This window comes from Schistocerca serialis, chromosome 5 (genome assembly GCF_023864345.2).
Source record: "Schistocerca serialis cubense isolate TAMUIC-IGC-003099 chromosome 5, iqSchSeri2.2, whole genome shotgun sequence".
NCBI classification, from domain to species: Eukaryota; Metazoa; Arthropoda; class Insecta; order Orthoptera; family Acrididae; genus Schistocerca; species Schistocerca serialis.
Genome location: NC_064642.1, coordinates 322,893,000 through 322,913,330, shown reverse-complemented (window position 1 = coordinate 322,913,330; position 20,331 = coordinate 322,893,000). Strand labels below are relative to the sequence as shown.

Sequence of the window (20,331 nt, the reverse complement as noted above, 5' to 3'; positions counted from 1 at the left end):
CGTGATGCCATAGATCTTTGTTTACATTCTCCTGTGATTAATGGTGTCATATGCAGCAGTAAGATCCACAAAGGGGCCTCCTCAAAGATCGCAACAAAGGGATAAATACAAAACGACATGTCATCATCAGCGATCAGGTGTACCCTGGGCAGCACTGGGAGTAATTCCAGTGGCAGATCCTTCCACCACCAGAACATTACACCAGAACATTACACCAGAACAACAATAACAACAACAACATCATGACATTGGTAAAAGTTGTATGTCATGGTGGTGATAGGTCATGGCATCTTGCATTGGTAGAAAAAACCACGAACAACTCATAAAACCATGCAGGATGAGTTAGTGATAAATACTGTGCATATTGGTACCTTCCTGTAAAATAAATAGTAGTTGTATTGTTTATAGTGACAAAGTCTACCATCTGTTAACACTTTCTCTTTTATCTTTGGTGATATAAAATTAGCTCTTTGCCTAGGCCGTGGAAGCCCAAGCCACTGTGTCATCCTCTAGCTTGTGGTGTTATGTAGATGAGTTATTGTGGGACTTATGGTCAGCTCACTGCTCCCGGCCATTTTGCTGGCTTCCCAATGGAGCTGCTACTTCTTGCTGATGTAGCACCTCAGTTGGCATCACTAGGCTGTGTGTACCCTGTACCAAGGAAAATCCTTGGCTGTATGAGGAATCGAACTCAGGTCCTCTGTGTGACAGCTATCTACACTAATTACTCAGCTACTGAGGTGATCTTTGGGTGATATATGCAGGGTATTTATAAAGTCCATGAAACATTTCAAAAATCTGTGCAGATAAATGACCAAGAACAATGTAACAAATATACAGTATGCGAAATGTGAAAGACATTTTTCTTTACGCAGTGGTTATAAATATTCTGTGTGTCACTATTCACAAGGCATCAAGTCTGGAGACAGTGGTGGCCCCTTGAACAGCATGGATGGAATCCATGGTATCAAAGCTTTTTCTCCCTTTCTTGCATGACATGTAGCACATTAACTTTATTGGAAACCCAGACGTGTTCGATGTTGAATGTGGATTTTCTGTCTCCCATATGTGTATGTTGTGTCAGTTGACCTTTCCCAAGAGATGAAAAGTGGCTTCGTCACTGAAGATTAATTTGCTTGTGCTGTCGTCATTTTCAAGATGTTTCTGCACATCAGTGCAGAACTACAGGAGGGGTAATTTGTTGTCATGACTTATGTCTTGCAGGAGCTGCAATTTTTACAGCTTTACTTTTAATCACTTATGAAGGATTTTCCCCCTCTGTTGGCCAAAGATGTTCAATTGTGATCTAGTTTGATAGGTAGACTTTGTGAGACTTTGCTACATCATGTCCCTCACACAGCCCACTGTCTGTTCTGACATGACAGGTGGCCTGAACATTTTGCATCACACAAACAACCATCCTCCTTGAATTTCTTGTAAAACTTCGCTATGGTTTTATGAATTTGTGGCGTCTTGTGAAACTTACAACAGAAAACTCTTTGTACACTCACTACACTCACTATCAGTTGACAATGGGCAAATCCTAGCACTCAAAATAGTTTCTCTGTCTAGTTCACAGCCATTTTCAGCAACTGCAGTTAATGGCAGCCTTGTCAGCAGTTTTCCAAAGTAACTTGCAGTTACACTTTCAAAGCATGTTGAGAGTTTGTCTGTCACATACTGTTTATTTGTTACACTATGGTTAGCCATTTACCAAACCAATTTTTAAAATTTCATTGATTTTATAATTACCCTATATATAATGAAAGATGTAATTTTTATAAAGTGATGGATGTGAGCATTTTATAACAGTATGAGAAATATGGGGAAACTGCATTGTTTCAATGGGTCAAGAACAAGGAGGTTCCAAGTTGAGGAATGATGAGCACCACCAGTCTGCTGTAACCTTAAGCTCTGTGCATTCTGAGGTGACTACATCACGCAGTGCACCAGTGATATGTTGGCGTCAGAGGGAATGGACATCTAGGCTTAATGTTCCAATCATAAGGATGGTGTAAACTTCTTTTAAATAATAATAATAATAATAATAATAATAATAACAAAACTCCACCTCACGGTTTGCTGTGGATAATGAGGTGGATGGTCATTGAGGTGAAACAGTCATTAATGAACAGCCTAGGAACAACCCACTGCAGTTCAGTTGTATTAGACTTTCTAAGGTATATGGGACTTTGCGTGGGTGAACATGCACACAAGCAATTAATGCATTAATTAACACTTTTTGGTGTCATTGTACATCCCAAGGTGCGTACTCCAATTTTAATACATATATATCATTTACTACAACTATATCTTACAAGCCTAATGTAGTGAAGGTTTGCCTCCAAAACACAAAGACCACTGCTGCAGTGGTTGATTCAGACAGTGCAGGATCTTCTCCTACTTCTCCACAAAAAGGAAAAGTTGCACACAAGAACAAAGCAAAGAATAACAGAGTAGAGTGTAAAGTAGCAAGGATGTAGATTCCAGTTAGTTCTGTCACCAAAGACTTGACAATAATTATGCTAAAAGGACCAACAAGTCCTAGTCTTTCTCCAGCAATGTTAGAGACCCCACCAAGACAAAAAGAAATAGAGAAAAACCTTGTAGTATTGGATTAATTATTACAAAGCCCCACATTGGGAAACCATTTTATGAAGTGATCAGTTTTGTTGAAGCCCCATGCTGGGTATCATTTTGTGTAACAAACTAGCTATTTTATGTTCACATTTAGAAACTAATCTATTATAAAATTATTGCACATAACTGTGACATTTGTAATGAATAAAAAATAAAAGTATTATGTGCACCAGTGGCAGGAATGTAAATAGAGTACATTACAATTGATTTAAGTAATATACCTGTTTTATATATGTTTTGGACCATGGCAACATTGACTGCAACTACCCTTTAATAAACTTTTTCTGGAACAATATACTCCCTTCAAACACTGCAGCTAAAAAATCGAACAATAACATGCCCATTGTGTTAATAATTTTCTCACAGTCACCTTTGTGGGTTTTAGTCATTACATAACAACAGATACACAGAACTTTAATAGGCAGACTTTTATGTCTGTGCTTAAATGCTTGTAGTTACCAGAAAATGTGTCACAGTGAACTGGCAGAGTGTTTGATGCCAAGTGTCTGTGCACAAGGGTTGCTAGGCAGTATCCAGGTGGTGTCGAGTGTGCATGAAGGTGTCAGCTACTGTTTTCAGGGCTGCAGCCTGAGCTACATCTGGGCTGGTGTCAGCTGGCTGTGGCTAACTGATAGTGTGTTCACCCTGAACAAAATATCAATGGTCTCTGAGCAGTAGTTGAAGTGCCTGACATCGGGCCTAACAGCTAAAAGTATGCTTATCTCCAAGTATTTTGCAAACTTTGCTGTAGACTAGTCCTTACAATTGATTAAACAACTCAGATTTTTTGCCGAGCCCAATGAAATAATTTGCTAGCAGCTTTTGTTGCTGTTGTGTTGTGTTATCTTCTTTTCCCATTCTAAAATACACACATTTTTGCCAAAAATATTTGTCTCTGAAAGAATTCTGCATAGTCTTAAGGAAAGTTCAGCCAGCCAATTTCTGCAGAACTTCATGCTCTGTTGGCTCACAAAATATTGTCAGGTACCTTTTACTGTATCCATTGTACTAACATCTTCGTGTGCATATGAAAAAACATGTTGAGTGCCAACCCAGTCAGACAATGGCGCTTCAGGGCTTCCTGGAAAGGCATACTACAGCAGAAACTGAATAGGTTCAAACCTTATTTGTAGGACATTAAACTCCTGAAATTATCAAAATTTGTTAATATATGTCCAAGTGAGACATTTTAAGCCTTACAACGCCCACTTGCTACGAGCTGGCAGCTTCACACAAAGGATGACATATTGTGAGTATTCCTGTGGAGTAGTGCAGTAAGGACCTGTAATACATATCACTTCAGGTAACAGATTGTTCCAAGTATTTGGCATCTCAACCACCACAAGCACCACATGACAGTGAGCCACTCATAGACATGATCGTCCAACTCGCCAAACGTTTCTCCTTTCAACAAAGGTAGAGCTGTATGGGGCTGTAGTTTCACATGCCCCAGGGATCAAGTTGTAGAGGAATCTTACACTAGGTGAATATATACATCTTTAATATGCATTTTAGCACAAAGGCAGAGTCATTCTGCACCACTGATACCAAAGATTATTCTCCTACCCTTACAAATTCTGCACAGTCAGAAGTGTGTAGATGATCTTCCCTCCCATGGCCACTTTCCAGTTTACGTCCATCTTATACAAAAAGCAGAACCAACAGGAAACCATCATAAAAGGTGCTCAGTAAGCAAAGTGGATGATGTATAGACAGTGGGCTGTACTTGGAACACTAAGACAGTGTCATGTTTGGATGGACCACATAACTACAGTCAAGACAGTTGTAGCAGGCTGGGCTCAATTGCCTTGTGCACTTACCTCTAAAAAATTTTTTTAAAAAAATTCTGTAACACAATTGTGTAAATATCTCTAAGGCAAAGCCTTAGTGTTGTCGCAGCTCTGTTGCACTTGGCAGTTGACCTGACTGTAGTATGATCCATCCTGTTGCTGATGTATTTATTCTACATGAAACAATGGAACAGTACCTCCAATATCCACCGTTTCCTTTGAATTTGACTTTGGGTTTCTAAACATGCTGAGAAACCAGGTGAATAGGAGAAATAATTTTCATTTCTGTAAAAAATAAAAAGATCTATAACCTCCTTTTCTCAAAAGAGGAACTGGATACCATGATAACTAGCTCGTGAGGCTTCTTCTTGACTAGATTTTAACCAAAATTTGAAAGATATCTACTCTTTCCTTCAATGATAAGTGGAGTTAATTTTTATGGAGAGAAATGATGGTGGGTTCACTTCTTCAGTCAAAATATGACCACATACATCCCAGTACTCTCATAGTATTTCCCACACTAGCCTTGCTGCAAAAATTATAGATTGAGTGATCAACTCCCATCTCAGCTAGGTGCTAGAATTTAGAGGCCTCATAAGTAATTTCCAATGTGGGTTTAGAAAGTATCATTCTACTCTTATCAGATTAACCCTACTGAAGGCAGCCATATGTGAGATACTCCTGTCTAAGAAGCACCTGGTAAATTACTTCTTTGATACTGAATGGTGTGGGCTTTCAAAAAAAAAAAAATTAATGGTGGCCCACAACTACGTACCCACAGACTCAGAGCTGAAATGTTAAAAGCTTTGGCTGGTTTCTTTGTCTAGGGGCTTGGATATGTAGTTGCTGCATTGCAAGCCAAATACTGCTGAGTCTACGGTACACAATATCAATAATCAAATGGCCGAAGGTCCCTATCACTCAGCAATTGCGAATTTTGAATGTAACATAGAAATTTATAAATCAAAGATTGCAATTAAATAAAATCTGCAGGTACTATTTTAATGACTTTAAATGATTAGTATGATAGCAGAAGTATCTTTAAGAATGCCATTTATTACTGTAAAATACTTATTGGTGTCAATGGTCCAACAATTAAATAAAATATAAGTTGAATAACAGGAAAACAAGAGATTCCTACTTCAGGTAATTAGTAATGAGCAACAACATAGCTTGCGAGATATTCACTTCTAAACGCATACTACGTCTTCACTGCAGAATGACGGAAATCTCACAAGTGCACAAGTCGATACTGTGAAATATTTCTATCTCCCACGACCATGCGCAAACTGCTCAACACTCTCCAAGTATTTCCTGCAATCATCCATCGTGCCTTCCCGTCCAGCACCACCTCCTGTCATGCGCGACCCGATGCTCCTCCTCCACTTCCATACCGTCTCTCCATTGACTTCGGTAGTCACCTACTGTAGTAACAAGTGCTCCCGCCATGTCTCCAAGCCAACACACACTCTCAAACATATTGAAACCCATACAAAATACTGGATTTACATATTCCTATGGCTGGATGATAAACATACTCTAACACACTTTATTAAATACATAAACAAATTAAATAAACATATATCAAAGGAATAGAAGCAAAAGTAGGACAGTAGCCTAATGCCTCTGTGCTTTCTAAAGCACAGTAAAGCACAGTAAATTCGTTTCTGGGTGTTACTTGTATAATTCACAGTCAGATACTAAACTTTAAACTAATAAAGTTAATTAAAATCTGATTACACCATCAGAATTGTCGTGCAAATAATGGTATCATGATCCCTCTGGCTGTTATTAAGTTCTACTTGAACTATGAAATGTCTGCCATTACGGTTTCACAAAGTCTGCCATCTTTGGCACTCTTGGCATACAAATCTCCTTCATCGACACAAAGCACAGTCCTCGACACAGCGTCAACATGGAATTCCCAGCCACACACTGGGGCTACCCCTCTTGCTCCGGCTAATGTTCAGCACCATGCAGTTGCTGACTAGCCCCGGCTTCCCAAGCGGCCCGTGCAGCCATGCCAACTCGAACTTAGAATATTTTTCAGGGTGCCACATTTCACCCGTTACCTCACAATGGCCAAGTGATACTATCTGGAGACACAGTATCATCTGCAAATTACAAGAAAGAGGATTTTCTGGTTAACTCCCCATTTTCTTGTGGTCCTTTCAAGCAGAAAGCTTTTTTAAAGGTAGAGTCAGGCACATGCTATCTGAGAAGTTCCCTCCTAGTAACAGAATTTCTCTGAGAAATGTTCCAAATTTTACATTATTTCCATTACTTATAAAGATAGTCATTGAGGAGCCCTGTGAACTGCTCATTATTTGTGATTGAATTCTCCATTTTTGTTCCACTTCCAGTCTTACATCATCCCTCGGCTACAGTGACACCTAAGAGGCTCAAAGAAAGAGAAGGAGAAAAAGTGTTCAATTTCTACCCTCGCAAAACTTTATATGTGTGTGTGTGTTTTTTGTTTTTAACCTTGATTGCTCCTTTTTAATTTACTTGAGTTGAGACCAAGAGATAAAGTTGTAAGTTTTAAGAATTTCATAAAGCTGCTGGAGCTTGTATTTGATCAGTGGCTTGCTTCAGCCAGGGGGACTGAAAGTAAGACTCTTTAAAGTGTTAAATGTCATGACCTGTGTGAATGGAGAGAACTGAAAGAAGATAGATCATGCTGGCTCCAATTTTACATGGCATTGTTTGGTCGCATTTAGATAATGGTTGCATGATTTGTGAATAAGCATGACCATCATATTAAAAAATACTAGATTCACTAAACCATGATAGTATCTGATTCACTAAAGGGGGGTGTATAGGATAAGCCCCATTAACAACTTTTATGCATAGTCAGGAGAGCCTTCATTATGTACACAGAAAAATCTCTGTGAGGCTAAAGAAGCATACAAACCTTGATCATCATCAGCATCATTCTCTTTTCATGTAACTGTTCACATCTGGGTAACTTTGGAGCTATTAGGAATCTATTATGGATACAGGTGTGGCAGATAATAGATTGTGGTTGTCGATGAGACCCAGGATGATTTTAAACTTTACAGATCATAACGATCCATAATTTACTCTAGAATACATTGTTAAGATAAAAATTCTTAATATTGTAAATAAACACCAAGATTTTAAAGTAGTTAGATTGATGGGTCTAAATGGGAGAAACGTTCACTGCTCTGCCATTTTCCTCAAATTTGTCCTCAGGATGCAAGTTCCCAATGACTTTAGTAAATTTTAAACTTTACACAAGTGAGAGGTGATCGAGGGCTGAAAATCCTCGTCTTTTGTAATTCGCTGATTGCTCTGAGTACAAACCAGCACTTGTATCCAGCAGATAAATGGTTCAGAATAGCCAGGATGCCCTTCTCCAGGAAAGGAAGTGTCATTGTCCTAGGTACTAAGTTTCATGGCATTCTGTGGAAATGAAGTGGTGGATTCTGCAACCAAGAAGGCATTTAGGCTGCACAATGTGACTCATTGTCCTGTCATTCAGCATCCTTTAATATTGTTGTTTGATAAAACCAACTGTAAGATCTTGGTGCTGCTCCACACAACCATTCTTGATATGACTCTCAAATATACACAGAGCTTCCTTCTCAAACAGGAGGACTAACTAGTTGGTGGTGGCTGAGGTGCACAGGTGACAATACATCATATTTTAATGGAGTGTCTTTTCCATCATGTCAAAAAGATTATTGGTTGATCTGCTTTCTTTTTTAAGCAATGTTGAGATGAATCTAGTATGACTTTTTTCTGTGTTGTACCTGACCTTATATCTAAAATATTAAACAGGAAATTTTAATGTGTATTCATGTTGACTAGCTCATCCAGTTCGAGAGATCAGCCAGCCACAACTTCTGTTATGCTGTTTTAGTAATTTTTTCACTACTTTTATACTAATATTCAATTATCAATTTTACATTGCGTATCGTTGAGAAGGATTTAGTGTAGGAATGTGAGAGAGAAGGTATGTTTTATGGCAAATCAATTAATTTTTGAAAAATATGTTAATCATTTTTATCTTCTAAATTGATACAATTTTTATATACCATTATTGGGCTTTCTGCCACTGTTGCACAACAAACCATCACATTTTTGGGAGCTCATTAATGTGCTGTATCATTGAAAATGCATACTTTTGGAATACAAATCCTCTAAATAATGGCACCTTAGCTTCCGAAACACTAATAAAGATGTCATCTGCAGTTTGCTGCTGTTAGCCTATCACATGATCTAGCCAGTGAATAAATTATGACTTTTTCATTGTGTGCACACACTAATTAATATACATACAGTATAGGAATAAGAAGAGCTATGCCTTCACACATAGTTTTGACTGTCACAAACATGGGCTTATTTTTCTGTGGACATGATTGTGTTGGGATGTAAGAGCACTGTTTAAATTGCTGCAAGTGAAGCAGTGACATAAATAGTCTTCACGGGTTTGCCGCCGCATCACGTTGTGCTAATTCCACAATATTTCCTCAGAGCAACTGTCTGACATCTTCAGGTGGTTCAGTCTTTCTGGTTGCTAGGTACCTAGCCACCAGCAAGGTTGAACCATCTGAAGATGTCGGACAGTTGCTCCGAGGAAATATTGTGAAATTTGCACAACGTGATCTGACTGCAAACCCATGAAGACAATTTACAACACATCTGCCAGGAAAGCTTGAAGCAGTAACATTTATGTTCATGGTTTTGAGAAATATTTCGCTGTTTTTCCTGAATGTGTTGTGATTTATAAGAGTATGTTCAGGCTTGGATGCAATAGAATGGCTTAAATTGCTGTGACATTTGGATTCTTCATTGTCACAAATATTTGGTTGTTGTTTCCTGAATAGTTTGTGAGTCTCAGGAGTGTAGTGAGGATGTTTTTGACTTCACCTCCCTCCCATCCTCTCCCTCCCCCCCCCCCTCCCCCCTACTCCCCAAGGGTGTAGTTAGGCTGGGTCACAAGAGCACAGCTTGAATTATCACAAAAAGCATGCTTTTGATGACATACTGATCCTTAGCTCAGCCTGAAGACTGGGGCAGGTTGGAAAGTAACAGATTGCTTGCGTGTTGCGAAGCAAACAAATGTGAAACCAGAAAAATGTGGTTGTGACTGACTGATCAATCTGTAGCTTAGCCTAAGGCCTAGGTTAGGTTGCAAGGTAACAATTTGGTTGTGAGTTGCTGAGGCCAACAAATGTGATAGCAACAAATCTAATTGTGGTGAGAGACTGATCTGCAGCATAGCCTGAGGTCTTGGTTACATTGGATGGCAACACTTTGGTTGTGAGTTAGTGAAACCAACAAATGTGAAAGCATAAAATCTGGTTTTGGTAACACGCTGATCTGCAGCTTAGTCCGAGACCTGGATTATGTTGTAAGTTAACTGTTTGGTTGTGGTTTGGTGAAGACAGCAAATACGAAAGCAAAAAAATCTAGTTGTGGTGAGAGACTCATCTGTAGCTGTTGGCACAAGGAGCAGACGGGTTATTGCATTGCCGACATTCATTCCACATTCAAGGGTAGTGCATGGATTGATACTTGGTTTGGTAATTCATAAAAGATGGTCTGAAAAATGTCTGATGCCCGTGCTGTGTGGATCTCGACATGTTATCTGAAGATGATGAGACTTGTCACAAATTTTGGCATGTTTGCATGTATGTTGACTGATCTTCCTTCTGTAGTAAAGTGTCTGCCAAGTGGGTGAGTAACAATTCACAATAGTTGAGAGCAAGAGGAGTCATCATTGAACTAGAGAAGGCAAAATTTGGGAAAAGGAATGTGGCAGAGGCCGTCAGATAGTTAGACAGTGAATGTATGGTGGAATTCACTGAGGGTAGGTAAAAGTCATCCTTGAGCCCCTTTACTTTCGGTCTGAGAAAGTCTTGACAAGAATAATCAAAGAAAAGTTTGTGCTGAAGCAGGAATCATTAGCAACTGCTGGAAGTCCTATGACACACTAGATGCTGAAGGTTAACAGCACTTGAGAGTGTACCATATTGTTAATTTCATAGACCTGGCTGATTGTTCCATTCATACACCAAATATGTAAAAACGGTGGCAAGATATCAGATATGCTATGACACAGTATGACAGAAAGTCCAACATTTCATGAGTTGTCTATGTGAATACATGTTCCATCGAGCATATCATCTGAAAGAAATGTGACATTATTTTTTCATTGGTGCCAGTAAATTTTACCCAGCCAACAAAAGTAGGAACTCTGGTGTAATAGTAGAGTGCTGCAGGCATGGCTAGCAATTACAGTCTGTGCTTTTCAGGGAAACCAGTGCCTTCACATTCCTCACCATTGAAGGCACGTGAAACCATGGCTTTGCCTGTTAGTAAATAATTTGGGACATTAACCATTCTTGTTTTATTAATGCTAGACACTGAGAGTTTTTCGTGGCATTTGTGTGTTCTCACAAAGAAAATTGTGGTGTTATGTTGTGATTCTTTGCTGTGGTTGGCTAACTAGACCATGTGTCCAGTGTTCAGTGTGATTGTCTGACAGCAACAAATTGAACAGCCACTGTCTTCATTCCAGTGTTCCAGAAGCTAACATCGTTTATTTGGTGGATGTCATACTTATACTTGTGTATTGTGAAAATATGCACTTTCAATGATGCATGCATTAAAGAGCTCTCCGAAACACATTGTTTTTAGTGTGGTTTGTTGTGCTTCAGTAGCAGGAAGTTGGATAACTCTGTACAAAAATTGTACCTCTAAATTATTTGTTAAGACACCAATAAGTGCACTGTTAAGTGCCCTACAGGAATGACAGAATTAACTGTCAAACTTTAGGACCAAAGAAAATCAAATGACTAATAATGATAATCAGCACTGTGGAAATAATATGTCAGGATATCATTGTACCTGCTGCAGGACAACTGCAAAGAATTGTTTTTAAAATGGTAGTGAGTCTAGCTGAAATAGTATGATCCATTTATAGTAATCATGATTTTACCATGATTATATCCATTACAAGAGTCCAAAACAACAAAAGCTGACTAGTTATTGAAGATAAAAATTGTAAGTGTAATAGTGGCATTATCATTTGGATTGCAGTGCACTAATGTATTTGGGAAACTATTGTCTATGTATATTTTATACTCACATGGAGGAAGTTGTGGAAGAAATTCGCTCTCCCAAGAAAAATTAATAATATATGTTGTGTCTTGAATATTGATTACTCAAAATCCAATAAATTCAAAGAGGATTTTATAAATTTAATACAGTCATTCGGCATAAACTCAGCTGTTAACAAACATTAAAAACACCAACCTCTGCATCTGTCATTGAGCAGATTTTGAAAAATAAATGCATATATGCCTGTAACATGCAAGTAGTAAACAGAGATTCTATTGCAAAAGATATACATGAATACTAAAACAGGTTCTTTCAAAAGCAAAAAAAATTATAAAATGACAAAATAATGGGTAATTCCAGGAACGATCAAAAATTCATGCAGATACGTTATTCATGTATCCAGCAACACCTGGGGAATTGTCAACAATTATTAAAAGATTGCCTAATAAGTATTCACTGTGTGCTGATGAGATACCAGATGCCATCATTAAAGCTAGAGTGTGAGGTATTTCCAAACAGTTTAAAAACTGCAAAAGTAACACCTCTGCATAAGAAGTGTGCAATATGTGAAATTGCAAATTATAGGTCACTTTCAATTTTTTCAGGTTTTAGCAAAATTATAGAAAAAAAACATTCCTTAGAGGATATAACAGCCTTCTTAGATAAAGAAATGCTCATAAATGTCTCACAACATTCAGAGCTAGAAACTTGAGCATTGCAGCAATTGTATTCCCCCCCCCCCCCCCCCCCCCCCTTTCTTAATGAAATGATGATAAGAAACATGTATCTGGAATATTAATTACCTTAGCAAAGCCTTTATTGTTGTTGATTATGACATTCTCTTGCATAAGTTAAGTAGTTTTGAAATTAGAGGCAAGTCTGAAGGGTGGATCCAATCACACGTCAATAATCACCAACACAATACACAAATAAAATAAAAAGACAGTGAAAGACAAACATTCCAGTTTTTGCAGTAATGAGTGAAAAATCAAGTATGGAGTCCCACAAGGGTCTGTTCTGTACCTGTCTTATTTCTGCTGTATATAAATGACTTGGCTGATAAAATACATAATGGAACTGCAGTTCTCTCTTTGCAGGTGATGCGAATACTCAAATTAAATTACACGGTGAGGAAAACCTGCAGGAAACTGCAGCATTGGTTATGCATAGCCTAGCAATGTGGTTCAAGATCAATAGGCTCTATCCCTGTTTTCACTATTGAAGAAACTAATGTCTCAAATGTCAGTCATACAAAACTTTTAGGTAAAAATCAAACAATGGAAAATCCAGGATGGAATGTAACAATACTGTGAAAAGGAAAGTTGCTATTCACCATGTAGTGGAGACGCTGAGTCGCAGATAGGCACAACAAAAAGAGTATCACAAATAACAGCTTTTGGCCAGTAAGGCCTTTGTCAGAATTAGACGACAAACGCACACATACGTATACACGTGCAAACACAACTCTCACACATGCAACTGCAGTCTTAGGCAACTGTGACCACGGTATTGTAAAACTTTTAGGCATACATATTCAGAAGGTATTGAAGTGGGAGACATACATAAAGACTCTAAATAAAAAACTGAATACACTTTCATATGCTGTTAGGAGTCTCACTCGGAATACAAGCTGTTCATTGGTGGTGACAATGTACCATGTACAGAATAATTGTTAGGGGGACTTCCACAATTTTAAGGAAAACATACCACAGTGTTAAAGAAAACCAAATGTAGGGATTCCTGGATATCATTTTTCTAAAAGTCTGATTGTACTGCCACTATATACATACTAATTTTTACAAATGGGCATTGGTGTAGATCTCGTTTTAAAAGTCTGATTATATCTCACAACCTCTTCAAACATAACTATGATCCACACACTTATGAAACTATGCAGAAGCTGAACCTACAGATAAACATAGGAAGTACAAACTTATGCAAAAGAGGAGTGTATCATAGTGGGGCTATGTTACATAACCACATGCCTTCTTACTTAAAATGTGTACCAAACTTAAACAATTCTTGTTGGACCGCTGCTTGTACTCTGTCTCTGAATTTCTGGAACATCATAACAAGTAAACCTCATTTACCAAATATTGTTAATTATGTATTGCATCACTTAACACTATAATTTATTTTGTGTTTATCATGTAGTAATAAGCATATGCAGAATCAATGTAGTATGTCAGTTCATATTATTATCTACTCTGATTGTGTTGATGATGTATTCACAGTGACTGCTGTAACCATAAATTAGTTATGGTTAACTTTTTCTGTATCATGTGCACAAAATTCTGACAACAGGCTTGCTGTATATCTCAAGATTTCTCTCCACTGTCAAATGCATTTACATCTAAGCTACGTGTTTTGTTGTGTGAAACATTTGTGTTTACTAATAGTGATTGACAGTATATTTCAGCTTTGTGATTTATCAGCAGTTGCATTAAATGATGAGGTTTTGGATGCCTTCTTTCCTATGTTTGATAAGTCAGTAGTTTCATTGAGTACATATTACCAGCTAAAACAAAAATGTGCTATGAACTTCTTTTTTCATGTGCAACACCCACCTGATTTGACAGGCAAGAAGACAGATCAGCCCAGGAAAGAGGGTCAGGACAATTTCTACAAGAATAAAGATACTGTGGAAGCCACACTTCGAAAATTAAAGGAGTCCGTACATGAGTATCTAGAAGAACAAGAGAAGCTTCAAGAGGTAATTTATCTGAAGTACTTTTCCCTGTTGTTCACAAACTGTTATCTTCTTATTAACTCAGATATTACAATAGGAGAAAGACCTATTAATACGGAAAAATTCACGTGAATGGTATACCTTCACCCATTTGTAATTTTTGCAATGAAAACTGGTTTATTTCCTATGTATTTTTTTTTTATTTTACACATCAAGTTCCATAAGACCAAATTGAGGAGCAAATCACCAAGGGTGTGGAATGTGTCAGTACACGAAATTACAACATAAAATTAATAATAGATAAAATAAAACTTTATGAACCCAAAAAAAGACAAGCCATATGTTTATGTAAATGCAGTCAACAGTATAACACCAGAATCGGATTAATTTTTCAAGGAACTCCTTGACAGAATAGAACGAGTGACTCACGAGGAAACTTCAGTCTTGATTTGAAAGTGCGTGGATTACTGCTAAGATTTTTAAATTCTTGTGGTTGTGGTTGTTGTTGTTGTTGTTGTGGTCTTCAGTGCTGAGACTGGTTTGATGGAGCTCTCGATGCCACTCTATCCTGTGCAAGCTTCTTCATCTCCCAGTACCTACTGCAGCCTACATCCTTCTGAATCTGCTTAGTGTATTCATCTCTTGGTCTCCCTATATGATTTTTACCCTCCATGCTGCCCTCCGGTACTAAATTGGTGATCCCTTGATGCCTCAGAACATGTCCGACCAACTGATCCCTTCTTCTAGTCAAGTTATGCCACAAACTCCTCTTCTCCCCAATTCTATTCAATACCTCATCATTAGTTATGTGATCTACCCATCTAATCTTCAGCATTCTTCTGTAGCACCACATTTTGAAAGCTTCTATTCTCCTCTTGTCTAAACTGTTTATCATCCATATTTCATTTCCATACATGGCTATACTCCATACAAATACTCTCAGAAACTACTTCCTGACACTTAAATCAATACTCGATGTTAACAAATTTCTCTTCTTCAGAAACGCTTTCCTTGCCATTGCCAGTCTACATTTTATATCCTCCCTACTTCAACTATCATCAGTTATTTTGCTCCCCAAATAGCAAAACTCCTTTACTACTTTAAGTGTCTCATTTCCTAATCCAATTCCCTCAGCATCACCCAACTTAATTTGACTACATTCCATTATCCTCGTTTTGCTTTTGTTGATATTCGTCTTATACCCTTCTTTCAAGACACTGCCCACTCCGTTCAACTGCTCTTGCAAGTCCTTTGCTGTCTCTGACAGAATTACAATGTCATCGGCGAACCTCAAAGTTTTTTTTTTTTCTCCATGGATTTTAATGCCTACTCCAAACTTTTCTTTTGTTTCCTTTACTGCTTGCTTAATATACAGATTGAATAGCGTCGGGGAGAGGCTACACCCCAGTCTCACTCCCTTCCCAACCACTGCTTCCCTTTCGTGCCCCTCGAATCTTATAACTGCCATCTGGTTTCTGTAAAAATTGTAAATAGCCTTTCGCTCCCTGTATTTTACCCCTGCCACCTTCAGAATTTGAAAGAGAGTATTTCAGTCAACATTGTCAAAAGCTTTCTCTAAGTCTACAAATGCTAGAAATGTAGGTTTGCCTTTTCCTTAAGCTTTCTTCTAAGATAAGTCATAGGGTCAGTATTGCCTCACTTGTTCCAACATTTCTACAGAATCCAAACTGATCTTCCCCGAGGTTGGCTTCTAGTTTTTCCATTCGTCTGTAAAGAATTCGTGTTAGTATTTAGCAACTGTGACTTATTAAACTGATAGTTCGGTAATTTTCACATCTGTCAACACCTTCTTTCTTTGGGATTGGAATTATTATATTCTTCTTAAAGTCTGAGGGAATTTTGCCTATCTCGTACATCTTGCTCACCAGATGGTAGAGTTTTGTCAGAACTGGCTCTCCCAAGGCTGTCAGTAGTTCTAATAGAGTGTTGTCTACTCCTGCGGCCTTGTTTCAACTTAGGTCTTTCAGTGCCCTGTCAAACTCTTCACGCAGTATCATATCTCCCATTTCATCTTCATCTACATCCTCTTCTATTTCCATAATATTGTCCTCAAGAACATCGCCCCTGTATAGACCCTCTATATGCTCCTTCCACCTTTCTGCTTTCCCTTCTTTGCTTAGAACAGGGTTTCCATCTGAGCTCTTGATATTCATGCAAGTGGTTCTCTTTTCTCCAAAGGTCTCTTTAATTTTCCTGTAGGCAGTATCTACCATACCCATCATGGGATAAGCCTCTACATCCTTACATTTGTCCTCTAGCCATCCCTGCTTAGCCATTTTGCACTTCCTGCCGATCTCATTTTTGAGACGTTTGTATTTCTTTTTGCCTGCTTCATTTTCTGCATTTTTGTATTTTCTCCTTTCATCAATTAAATTAAGTATCTCTTCTGTTACCCAAGGATTTCTACTAGCCCCCGTCTTTTTACCTACTTGATCCTCTGCCGCCTTCACTATTTCATCCCTCAAAGCTAGCCATTCTTCTTCTACTGTATTTATTTCTCCCATTCCTGTTAATTGTTCCCTTATGCTCTCCCTGAAACTCTGTACAACCACTGGTTTAGTCAGTTTATCCAGGTCCCATCTCCTTAAATTCCCACCTTTTTGCAGTTTCTTCAGTTTTAATCTATAGTTCATAACCAGTAGATTGTGGTCAGAGTCCACATCTGCCCCTGGAAATGTCTTATGATTTAAAACCTGGTTCCTAAATCTCTGTCTTACCATTATATAATCTATCTCCAGGGTTCTTCCATGTATACAACCTTCTTTCATGATTCAAGAACCAAGTGTTAGCTATGATTAAGTTATGCTCTGTGCAAAATTCTACCAGGCGGCTTCCTCTTTCATTTCTTAGCCCTAATCCATATTCTCCTACTACGTTTCCTTCTCTTCTTTTTCCTACTGTTGAATTCCAGTCACCCATGACTATTAAATTTTCGCCTCCCTTCACTACCTGAATATTTTCTTTTATCCCATCATACATTTCTTCAATTTCTTCATCATCTGCAGAGCTAGTTGGCATATAAATTTGTACTACTGTAGTAGGCGTGGGCTTCGTGTCTATCTTGGCCACAACAATGCATTCACTATGCTGTTTGTAGTAGCTTAACCACACTCATATTTTTGTATTCATTATTAAACCTACTCCTGCATTACCACAATTTGATTTTGTATTTATTTATTTATTTATTTATTGTTCCGTGGGACCAAATTAAGGAGAAATCTCCATGGTCATGGAACGAGTCAATACATGAAATTATAACATGATAGTAGAAACAGATAAAATTATATATAAAAAACATATTAGGTGATAAGTCTTAAGTTTAAATAAAGAAAATCAACAATGTAACACTGGAATTTGCTTAATTTTTTAGCTCTTCCAGGAGCTCCTCGACAGAATAGGAGGAGTGAGCCATGAGGAAACTCTTCAGTTTATACTTAAGAGTTTGGGCTACTGCTAAGATTTTTGAGTTCTTGTGGTAGTTTATTGAAAATGGATGCAGCAGAATACTGCACTCCTTTCTGCACAGGAGTCAAGGAAGTGCATTCCACATGCAGATTTGATTTCTGCCTAGTATTAACTGAGTGAAAGCTGCTAACTCTTGGGAATAGATTAATATTGCTAACAACAAACAACATTAAAGAAAATATATACTGTGAAGGCAATGTCAGAATTCCCAGACTATTGAATAGAGGTCGACAAGAGGTTCTCGAATTTATACCACATATAGCTCGAACAGCCCGTTTTTGAGCCAAAAATACCCTTTTTGAATCAGAAGAATTACCCCAAAAAATAATACCATACAACATAAGTGTATTAAAATATGCGAAGTAGACTACTTTTTCGTGTTGAACTGTCACTTATTTCAGATACTGTTCTAATGGTAAATAAAGCAGTATTTAGTTTCTGAACAAGATCCTGGACGTGGGCTTTCCACAACAGCTTACTATATATCCGAACGCCTAGGAACTTGAACTGTTCTGTCTCGCTTATAATATGCCCATTCTGTCTGATCAAAATATCGGTTCTTGTTGGATTGTGAATTAGAAACTGTAAAAACTGAGTCTTACTGTGATTTAGCATCAAATTGTTTACCACAAGCCACAAACTTATTTCATGAACTACATTATTTGGTACTGTTTCAATATTACACACAAGATCCTTCACTACCAAGCTGGTGTCATCAGCAAACAGAAATATTTTTGAATCACATGTAATACTAGAAGGCATGTCATAACGCCCCACTTAACAGTGCCCCATTGCGACTGAACATCACTACCACTCTCAGTATTGCAGAGAATTACCTTCTGCTTTCTGTTCTTAAAGTAAGAGGCGAACCAATTCTAAGCTACTCCCCTTACTCCATAATGGTCCAACTTCTGCAGTAATATTTTGTGGTCAACACAGTCAAAAGCCTTCGTTAAATCATAGAAAACACGTAGCGTTCGCAACCTTTTATTTAATCCATCCAAAACCTCACAGAGAAAATAGAATATAGCATTTTCAGTTGTTAAACCATTTCTAAAACCAAACTGTACATTTGACAGCAAATTATGTGAATTTAAATGCTCCTGTAACCTTGTATATACAATCTTCTCGATAACTTTAGCAAACACCGACGGCATAGAAATAAGTCTAAAGTTGTCAACATTATCCCTGTCTCCCTTTTTATAAAGTGGCTTCACTACAGAGTACTTTAATCGGTCAGGAAACCGGCCACTCCTAAAGGAAAAGTTACAGATATGGTTAAGTACTGGGCTAACATACATAGAACAATACTTGAGTATTCTGCTAGATACCCTGTCATATCCATGAGAGTTCTTGGTCTTTAGTGATTTAATTATTAAGTCAATCTTCCTCTTGTCAGTATCATGGAGGAGCATTTCAGGTAACAGTCTTGGAACACTTTTTTTCTAAGAGCGCTATACGATTCCCTGTTGGAAGTAGGTTTCTATTTAGTTCTATTTATAAACCTGTATTCACCTGACCAAAAGTCTTGTTCCTCCTGCCATCGAACTTCACTAATTCCCACTATATCTAACTTTAACCTATCAATTTCCCTTTTTAAATTTTCTAACCTACCTGCCCGATTAAGGGATCTGACATTCCACGCTCCGATCCATAGAACGCCAGTTTTCTTTCTCCTGATAACGATGCACCCTTGAGTAGTCCCCACCCGGAGATCCAAATGGGGGACTATTTTACCTCTGGAATATTTTACCCAAGAGGATACCATCATCATTTAATCATACAGTAAAGCTGCATGCCCTCAGAGAAAAATTACGGCTGTAGTTTCCCCTTGCTTTCAGCCATTCGCATTACCAGCACAGCAAGGTCGTGTTTTGGTTAGTGTTACAAGGCCAGATCAGTCAATCATCCAGACTGTTGCCCATACAACCACTGGAAAGGCTGCTGCCCCTCTTCAGGAACCACACGTTTATCTGCCCTCTCAACAGATACCAGTCCGTTGTGGTTGCACCTACGGTATGGCTATCTGTATCGTTGAGGCATGCAAGCCTCCCCACCAACGGCAAGGTCCATGGTTCATGGGGGGGATTCTTGTGGTAGCTTATTGAAAACGGATGCAGCAGTATACTGCACGCCTTTTGGCACAAGAGTCAAGGAAGTGCGATCCAGATGCAGATTGGATTTTTGCCTAGTATTAACTGAGTGAAAACTGTGAATTGTTGAGAATAAGCTGATATTGTTAACAAGAAATGGCAGTAAAGAATATACATATTGAGAGGCTAGTGTCAGAATACCCAGACTAGTGAACAGGGGTCGACAAGAGGTTCGTGAATTGACACCACTATTGCCCGAACTGTCCGTGTCTGAGCCAAAAATATCCTTTGAGAATGGGAAGAGTTACCCCAAGAGATAATACCATATGACATTGTAATGAAAATAAACAAAGTAGACTACTTTTCATGTCAAACTATCACTTACTTCAGGTACCTTTCGAGTAGTAATTTATGTACATTGTGCAGCATAAGATAAATTAAAATTTGGTACATGTTAGAACCATTAGAATATGAACAGGCTAATAAAAGCCTATTTTATTTCTCCCATTGACAAGAAGGGGCCCATCAAATCAGAAATGTC

General features: G+C 38.1%; 1 protein-coding gene across 1 annotated transcript in view; it reads left to right on the top strand.

Annotated features, from left to right (window-relative positions):
- LOC126482394 (ER degradation-enhancing alpha-mannosidase-like protein 3) overlaps positions 1-20,331 on the top strand; it is a 207,291-nt gene that overhangs the window by 176,853 nt on the left and 10,107 nt on the right. Inside the window, exon 18 of the mRNA XM_050106508.1 lies at positions 14,102-14,235. Coding sequence (XP_049962465.1) covers positions 14,102-14,235 — 134 coding nt within the window. The remainder of the gene's footprint in view (positions 1-14,101; positions 14,236-20,331) is intronic.